The sequence below is a fragment of the Salvia splendens genome, chromosome 15 (genome assembly GCF_004379255.2).
Source record: "Salvia splendens isolate huo1 chromosome 15, SspV2, whole genome shotgun sequence".
NCBI classification, from domain to species: Eukaryota; Viridiplantae; Streptophyta; class Magnoliopsida; order Lamiales; family Lamiaceae; genus Salvia; species Salvia splendens.
This window is the reverse complement of record NC_056046.1, coordinates 24,714,694-24,724,163: the sequence shown is the minus strand read 5'-3', so window position 1 is coordinate 24,724,163 and position 9,470 is coordinate 24,714,694. Positions and strand designations below refer to the sequence as shown.

Genomic DNA, 9,470 nt, shown 5'->3' with positions numbered 1-9,470 from the left:
TAAGCGTGATTAGTAGTTTAAAACATTGATTGAGCATTTGAGTAACAATTAGTCATCTAAAATAACATAAGAGAGTTCGATTGATTTCCAAAGAAAATATACACACAAAACTAACAAACTTCTATGGGAGAGAACATACCAAACACTTCCTTTGCAACCAAGTCAAGCGTTTGTCGACTTTCAGAGTTAAAAAAGTCTCCCTTGCATTCCGATTGCTGAACAGATCTAAAGCAGCTAGATAAACTTGTTCACTGACGCCTTGCAATTCATCGAGTGCCTTAACGCAGTCAGTGATTGAGAACTTGCTGTGAAACGTTTTCACGGCTTCCGCCCTAAGCTTTGCCGCGCCAGCCATCTCCATTATCCCTCTTGCAATAGCATCCTCTAATCCTCTCTGGCCCCTCTTGCGGCTAGCCATATCCATGTACTTATCTGACTCTGACGGTGAGGGTTCCTCCTCTTTCACAGCCGCATGTTCTGGAAACATGGATATTCCTTGATCGTCTGTGGCCGATCCATTTTGTGCACCGTTTGTATCTGGCTCTGCAAATATTGTTCTCAGATGATTGTATATCGAGCAGCCGGTTGATCTCAGCATCAGGATGTTCCTGATCACAATATTTTTACTGAGATTTCCATTGGAATTACTATCATATTAGATACACAATGCTCAAGAAAAAATACAGATGTTTAGAAACTACATACAAACGAAAAATCACGCCTTTTATGCTCGTAACACGCATTTTATTTTTTCAGGTACCTAATTATGCATTGATCAAGCTGAAAATCCGTAAATGATGTAAAGTGGAGAAGGTGCAACCACAACGGATAAGCATTGAAATAAACACACACACGGGAAAAGTAGAGACCTTGATGTATCCGTCCCATGCTTCATTCGGAGCCATGATTGCACCTGTTGCCTCATCCCACTGAAAATCAGGTTGATCAAGTAGCAAAGCTACAGTAACATACTGCTTTCTTAGGGCAACATAACGACTCTTTAGTTGCTCGTTATACCACCAATAACCGGTTTGAATGCGGAAGTTATCACAAATGAATTTCCACCCTTTCTTACTAATTTATTTCCCTTGTGAATTTCCTCTACCATCAACTCTACCAACGCCTTTGTCAACGATGCTGTCCACTTAGCACGCAACTGATTCTCCGGCTGCTGCACCTCTTGAGCTTTCTTCAAACGAGTTGTGCAGCCAGACATCTAACAGTTTGCCATAATACCAAATATGAAACACGAGGCATACACAACATCTCAATTCAAGAACATCCCAAATACAAACGACAATAACAAGAAGCTAAAAAAGGGTCATGACCTAAAAGCAATTCGTTTCCTTCATCGCCAGAACTCAGCATATGATTCTACTATGAAAAAACGACTACAGTTCTGAAAATGTGACTCGGTTTACTACTCTCGCCATCCCTCAAAAGTATAAACTATTTTCTTATTAGTCCGTCCCTGAAAAATATGAACTTTCTAATTTTGGAATAGTTAAACAACGCATTATGCCTACACATCATTTCATTTACAACATATACCATTACACCACACTACTAATGATGTGGAGCACACTCTTCTCTAACACTACTTAGGGCCCGTTTGGTAGCTATGTCATGTTTCGACTAGGCATGATACAATTCATGATACTTATCATAGTTTCAATTAGTTAAGAAATATATATTGGGTGTTTGGTAGATTAAGATAATTGTGAGTTATCTTATTTAAGTGTTTGGTTCAACAAGTCACAAATAAGGATTAAAATTGTAATTGTCAAAATTATCCTCATTAATTTTATTTAATTACTTAATTATCCTTATGTAGATCTCATCTACAGCTCGAAACCACTATGTCAATTCCCTCCATGCTCCATCTGTAAGAATCTAACTCATTTCTCACTACCACCTCCAAACTTATTTGCCAACGCGTTTTCAATTCCCTCCATCAAAATTCCTTTAGCTACTCATATAAATAAATACCTCAACCTCTGTTAATTCCAATTTTCTAAAACGCTTTGGTTATTGTTTTTCTACAATAACACAATTACATGATTAACACTTGAAAACAGGTGATGGTAGGCTTCAAGGGCATGGGGTGGCTGCCGGAGCCGAAGAAAGAGGGGAAGGATCTCGGAATTCTCGCATTCGAGACGGCAAGAACGATGTCGAGATTGATCTCTCTCTACAAATCCGTATCCGATGAAGAGATCTCGCGCCTGAGAAACGACGTGATCCGATCTAAGGGAGTCGCGTTTCTGAACTCCGGCGATGAGAAGTTCCTCCTAAGCTTAGCCAGCGCGGAGCGCCTCAAGGATCTGGATCACACCGCTGCGGCGGTGGCGCGGCAGGGGAAGAAATGCACCGATTTCGGTCTGGAGCGGTTCGGGCAGGGTTTTGAACTCCGGGAAGATGAGGTACGGATGTTTGAGTATGGGTTATGTTGCCCTAATAATTTCTGTAAGTATGGGTTATGTTGCCCTAATAACAGCCACAATCGCCGGATGTTTGAGTCGCCAGAAAGAATGGAGGGAGGGAGGGAGGCAGAATGAGAGAATTGTGGAAGAACTTCTTGTTGCAATTTTTATGAAGTGAGCCGTATTTTTTGTGAAGTGAGGAAGAAGCTAGAAATTTTTAAATTATGGGTAAAAATGTATTTTGCAAAATTAACTAGGCATCCTTGATATGTAACATGCCAAAATGGGTGGTTACATATGTGACTGAAACATAGATTTTTTAATGGGCTTTGTGCCGGATACGGAACACGGGCTATTAAGTTTATTAACATAGCTACTAAATGCACAAATAAACTCGGATTAATCCTCTTATCTAATCGTAACATAGCTACCAAACGGGGCCTTACACTACCCATTTCTCTCTCATTCTTACTTTACCAATTATACATTAAAATATGTGTCGAACCAAATGTTCATACTTTTCAGGGACGGAGGAGTAGTACGAAATTTTAACTAATTGTGAAGCAATTCGAAATAAAAATGACACAATAAAACACCTGATTTAGCTCGCCATGAAATTGAGACTACAATGTTCGGATAAATAGGAAAACAAAAGGAAGGTAAATTCAAATTTTGATGCAGAATCCAACCAAATTCTAGCAACTCGAGTCCAAATTCATCAGTAAGAATTTTTGTAAAATGCACACCTTTCATTCTCGAAATACAAAAAATCAAACAAAAACTGATTCAAATGGTATCATATGAGAAATAAAAACAAAAATAAGAATCATAACACAACAAAGTGAGAATTTTGTTTACCTTTGTGAATGTGAGAATTTCACGACACAATTGGAGAAAACCTCTCTTTTTCTTGATTGGGGTTTTTTTTCTTAATTTAGTCTCTCTTGTTTTTTTGACTAATCCATATTGACCCCCTTTACTTTACGTATTTGTACTTTACACTCCCATCAATATTTCAATGTGCTTATTATCCTCATATTTATGTACTTGATTACTGAGATTAATACAAAATGTATTTGAAATTTTCAACGATTTTTAAATTATTATAACCTCTTTTGATACCTAGATGTATATAATTTGTTTTCATGATAAGTATAGATCATACAAAGTTTAATGATTCAGGTTGATTCGTGAATTTACACTAATTATACAAGCACATCATTATGATTTAACAACACTGAATGATAAAAGGATAAAAAATCAATGGTAAAAACTATCTTGTATTTAAAAATTTGTTCATCTTTCCCCCCACCTTTTTTTTAAATTTTCGTTTTACACAAACTTGTTTGTTTAAAAATTTGTCATAAATTCAAACGAATGCTCACTTAATAAATTATTTAAATGAAAGTCCCCCCAAAACTAGCAAGTTTCAAATGGTTTGAACTACATTAAAGGTACTCTCTCAGTCCCTTCATTCTATGTTAATAGAGACGTTTCATTTTCTGTACTTATTTTAGAAAAACAATACTAATAAATAGCTAAAATAGAGAAATAATATATTAAAAAAAGAGAATAATATAGAGAATAGTCACATCTATTTTATTTTCTCTCTTACTTTATTCTTTCTCTTATTCAGTTGTGCTCCCACACAATATAGAGAAGGAACTCACATTGACGAGCTAAAGTTGCAGCTTTATTCTTTCTATGTGCTTATTATCCTCATTTTAATGTGTTGATTATTGAGATTAATACAAAATGTATTTGAAATTTTCAATGATTTTTAAATTATTATAACTTCTTCTAATGCCTAGATGTATATAATTTATTTTCATTATATGTATAGATCATACAAAGTTGCGGAAAACAAAAGTTGCAGCTTCATAAGAAACAATTAGGAACAAACAATGACGAGCTAAGAGAATCTGCAACGGTGAGCACCGCTGCGTCCGTCCGTCCGTGCCAGCGGCACGGAGACGCTGGCACGACGCTGCTCGATGCATCGAGCACGTCCGTGCCAGCGAGCAGGCGACGTGGCAGCATCTGATTGGCCAACGGCTTATCCGTTGGAAAATCATTTTTTTAAAAAAATCAAAAATAATACCAAAAAATAAAAAAAAATATTTTCCCAATCCCAAAAAAATGGCCATTTTTTTCCCATTTTTCTATATTTTTTTGATTTTCTTTTTTTTTTTCCCAAAATCATCTATAAATACTGATGCGAATCAAATTGTACATTTTTATTCCCCTAACTTTACATGATTTATATAGTTTGATGCTTGCAAAGGTATATTTTATGGTGTAGGAATGAAGCCTGAATGGTGAAAAAGTTGTGCAAAAATTCCCCAGACTGCCCAGAAAGCCCTCAAAAGGAGGCACCCAGTCGGGTGTATTTTATGCCTAATAATTCCACCCGGCCGGGTGATATATATTATGCACGATGCTGCTGGGGTGAAGAAGGACTCCTTATGGATTAAATGGATCCATAGCGAGTTCATCATTAATAGGATGATTTGGGAATGAAGAGCCTAGCCCCGGGAATCTCCATTATTCAAGAGGCTACCAGTCAGATGCTTAGGGGTGCCGTTGGATTCAAAGAAGCTGAACATCATGCACTACTCCCTGTTGATCGAGAAGATTGCTTCTCTCATGAAGAAGTGGACAAGTAAAAACTTGTCTTATGCAGGGAAATCTGAACTTGTGCGAGCTGTTTTGCAGGGGGTCGAGTGTTATTGGCTCCTGGTCTTCCCACTACCGGCGAACGTACGTGACCGCATTATCTCTATCTGTCGGGAGTTCCTTTGGGGCACAAAATATGGCCCGATTGCATGGAAGGAACTTTGTCTACCCAAGGACGAAGGAGGAATGGGATTTTGAGATCTCGGTGCATGGAACAAAGCTCTCTTGACACGCTATCTTTGGAACATACAGGTGAAGAAGGACTCCTTATGGATTAAATGGATCCATAGCGAGTTCCTCATTAACAGGATGATTTGGGAATGGAGAGCCAAGCCCCGGGAATCTCCATTATTCAAGAGGCTGCTGGAGATTAGAGACACAATGCTTACCTACCTTCCTAGAAGGGAGGTAATTAAATTGTGGGAGAAATATTATGCCTCGAAGGGGGTCATGGAAGCCTACGACTGGTTTAGGCCCAAGGGTAAAAGAAGATTTTGGCAGAGATTCATGTGGAAGGACTTCGTCCCTCCAAAGTACTAGTTCATGAGGTGGCAGAGTTTGTTATGTGTTTTCGTTTGTTGTGAAAATGCGATACGCTACGCGGGGTCGAGACACCAAGTCCTATGAATCCACTAGATCACTTGGTCTAGGAACTCAATATAACAAGGAATACTCTGTCGTTGTACACACAAACTCTCCTTCAAAGATCCCTCAACCCGAATACTATGGATTAGTATAGAGAAGCAGGGGTCGATCCCACGAATATGGATACGTAAGAAAGCATTTAGAGACTCTTGACTAAGCGGCTGCTGCCACGCAAACAGGGTTGAGGTATAACTACTACTAGACCTAGGCAGGAAATATAAATGCTAGACCTAAAAAGCTATAAGCATGCTGAGATCAAACATCATCAAGACTTCGGTATATTAAGCTTACTTCCTAGACCGTGTAAACGACTACCTAATTTAGCTAGACAGAGATCAACCAACAGTGGGGACCATGACCCAGAAATAGCGAGTACGGCAGAAAAGCTGCAAATAACTGACTGAGAAAATAACTAACTACGGCATGCTTTTCTTCAATGGATTTAAACACGAAGATGAAGTAAACAGAGCACATACCCAGATTCTAACAGAATGTAAAAGTTTGGTCGTCGGAAACTTACGACAAACCGGAAATAACGCAGATCTACATATACTAGATTAAGCGAAATGAAAACTCGAAGACTAGGCATAAAAATAAACCAACTCTGCTCAGATCTCACGTCGAACGCTTAATCCACTTCGGATCCAAGCAATCCGAAACCAAAAACAACTAGATTCCACTCCATAACTTCCGATCTAACAGATCTACTCCGATCAACTCCAATTTCCAGCAATCGTACACAACTTAGCAACAACACCAAACTTAAATCTCCGATTCAACCACCAGCAAACTCCGATCACCCTGATTCAACCATTAACCTGCATAAGTTAAGAAAATAATTGCGAAACGCATCCAACACAAGCAAACTAACGCAAACTCCAGAAAATCTCGACAACCAAATCAGAAATCAACACCAACGTCATAATAGAAAATGAAACTTGCATTAAACACAGAAATATTCGACGAAATCGGAAGGCCGAGCTTCGAACAGCGAAGCTCGGTGAAATACGAAATACGAAAGCAGTAAAGTGGAGCTTGTTTCTTCGCCCTCAACAGGACGGTGTTACAACCCAACAACAAATGTATGGAAGCTAAAGGACCCAAGTGCGAAACCCCTGAATTTTCCTTTAAGAACCCAAGTGTATAGAAAAGTGAACTAGCTGCAGACTGTTAGTGAGGCCTCCACCGAGAAGGTCCCTCCAGAATGCATGCATCCTTCCTTTTATAGACACAGACATAATCTTCTAGAACCTTCGTAGAAATCACCATTCTACCCTTCAGTTCTGAGATTTACTCCGTCTTGCAATTTCTTTCACAACGTTCACTTATTCGCCAGTTTCCTCGGGGGTGTGATTGCCTCCTTCTTTTCCTGGACCTGGCGAATTTCTTCTATACACCTGGCTTAAAACATGTGTTAGACCCAGCAAATTCACGGATTTATCCCCTAGACCTATGCATGAAATTAGCCTTATCAAACTGCTCACACTTAAACCATGCTTGTCCTCAAGCATGAAAGACAAGAAAAAGGAATAAGGCGAATTTCAATGCACGGTTCCCAAGTACGACTCTACATACAAGACACTAACAAAGAACAGACTCCTAGACCTAGACAACTACAGACTCATAAAAGAAAACATCACACAAAGAGAAAAACAAAACACAACAGATAAGCATGCACTAGTTTCAACTTTTAGGCGACTGTCCCCACAAGCTCAAGTTCTCTCTGATCGTTTATAGTCTTCAAATCCTCCCCCTTGCTTCTGCTACCTAAACGGTCCGTCAGTTTGTCAAGATAGCCTATTGATTTCCCAGCGGTTAGGTTCGCTCGATCACTCATTCCTCACCAGGGATGTTAGGATCAAAACGCTCCAAAGTTAAAGTTACACAACTGATGCGTTTACTGACAAAGTTGACGTGGTTGAGGAGACAATAGACAAGGACGCTGACTCGGTTGTGGGCAATGGGAGGAAACGGAAGAATAAGAAACATGCAAAGGGTGGATCGCGCAATGCTCTGGTTCCTGGAACGGAGGATGCACCAAATACAGATGGTGCGGGTCTTGAACCTGGCACGAACATAATTGAAGAGAATAACGGACAGGATATAGAAGAAGTTGGCCGGCTGAGCAGGGCAGAAAGGGGTGGTGACGCCACCAAAAGGAGAAATTCGAAATCCACATTGAAATCTAGGGGAAAGACATATGAAGGAAATGAGGTGATCCCCTCTCATTTGGAGGATGGTTTAGAAGATGACCCTGGAAATGCTCAATGATCATCACAACATGGAATATAAAGGGATTGCAGCAACTCCCACACAAGCTGCAGTCGTGGATTTTGTGAGAATTTGTAAAATTGACGTCTTGGGACTTTTGGAGACGAAGCTGACAAGCGACAACTACAAGTTTTTTCTCCAAAACAATTTCATAGATTTGAAAGCTTTGGACAACTTTGCCCAAGGCGAACACAACAAGATTCTATTATTGTAGAACCCAAATAATGTGGAGTTGGAACCGACTCTCGTGGAAGAACAAGCAATCTATACAAGAATCAGGTGCTTGACTTCCAATAATTCCTTCAACTTTATTTTGGTTTTGGCTTACATACTATCCCAGATAGACGATCGTTGTGGGATTCCTTGATTGATCATGTTGTGCAGGATGAACCTACCCTTTTGAGTGGAGACTTTAATAACGTGCTTGCACAAGATGAAAGAATAGGTGGGGTGGTCCCAAGAGAGTACAAGATCAAAAACATGGTGGATACGTGTGCGTTGCTAGGCTTGGAAGATACTATGTCGACCGGCTGTAAATTCACTTGGACCAACCGCGTGATATCTAGCAAGATTGATCGAGCCATGATCAATGATGCATGGTACACTAAGGGATAATTGGCTAGCATAGAATTCCTACCAGCTGGAGCTTACACTGATCACTCACCGGCAGTGACTACTCTCTTCGGTAATGTTGTGTCATATCCCAAACCCTTTAAGTTCTTCAATTTTTGGCTAAAACATGCAGGGTTCAACAAGATTGTGGAAGAAAATTGGGCAACCGAAGTACAGGGCACCGCTCAATTTATCTTGGCTGGGTCGGGCAAGAAGTTTAAAGTCCACCTCAAGGACTTCAACTTCAAGGAGTTCAGTGAGCTTTCAAAAAGAGCTAAGGAGGCAGCAGACGAGCTTGACACAATGCAAAAAATTAGTGGACGTTGACACCACAAACGTGTTGTTGAGGACCAAATCAACAAACAAAAAAAGAAGACGGCCTACCTATTGAATTCGGAAAGGTAGTATTTTATACAAAAGGCTAAGTTCAAGCACTCAATTTTGAGTGATAGGCGTACATCCTTTTTCCATTCCCTTGTTAATAGGAACAACTTACAGAACTATATTGCCTTTTTGCATAGGAGTGATGGCTCGATTACGTGGGATCAAGGGTGATAATCAAGGATTTTGTCGAATACTACTCGGCACTACTTGGCACAAAAAAGCAGGCAGCCCCCATTAATCTTGACATACTTCGACGGGGCGCCCCCTCGTGAGCAATAAGGACCGCAATGACTTAGTACGACCCATAGTTGACGAAGAAATCAAGGCTTCACTCTTCGACATTGGAAACGATAAGGCACCTGGACCCGACGGGTATACATCGACGTTCTTTAAGAAGCAGTGGGACAGATTGGGCAGCGATATTATTTGTGCGGTCAAGGAATTCTTCGATACCGACTA

At 39.9% G+C, this 9,470-nt stretch overlaps 1 protein-coding gene across 1 annotated transcript; it reads right to left on the bottom strand.

The window, feature by feature from the left end:
* On the bottom strand, positions 1-3,361 carry LOC121767760. The gene is made up of 3 exons (XM_042164086.1): positions 3,282-3,361; positions 870-1,216; positions 1-608 (listed from the first exon to the last, which is right to left on the bottom strand). The coding sequence occupies exons 2-3, from the start codon at positions 923-925 to the stop codon at positions 122-124; spliced, it is 543 nt and encodes a 180-aa protein (XP_042020020.1). The 5' UTR covers positions 926-1,216; positions 3,282-3,361; the 3' UTR covers positions 1-121.
* Between the last annotated feature and the right edge of the window lie 6,109 nt (positions 3,362-9,470).

Coding starts and splice junctions, on each gene's coding strand:
- LOC121767760 (XM_042164086.1), bottom strand. CDS start 925: ATGAGGCAACAGGTGCAATCATGGCTCCGAATGAAGCATGGGACGGAT. Junction 609..869: donor CATGGGACGGATACATCAAG/GTCTCTACTTTT, acceptor TATTGTGATCAG/GAACATCCTGATGCTGAGAT.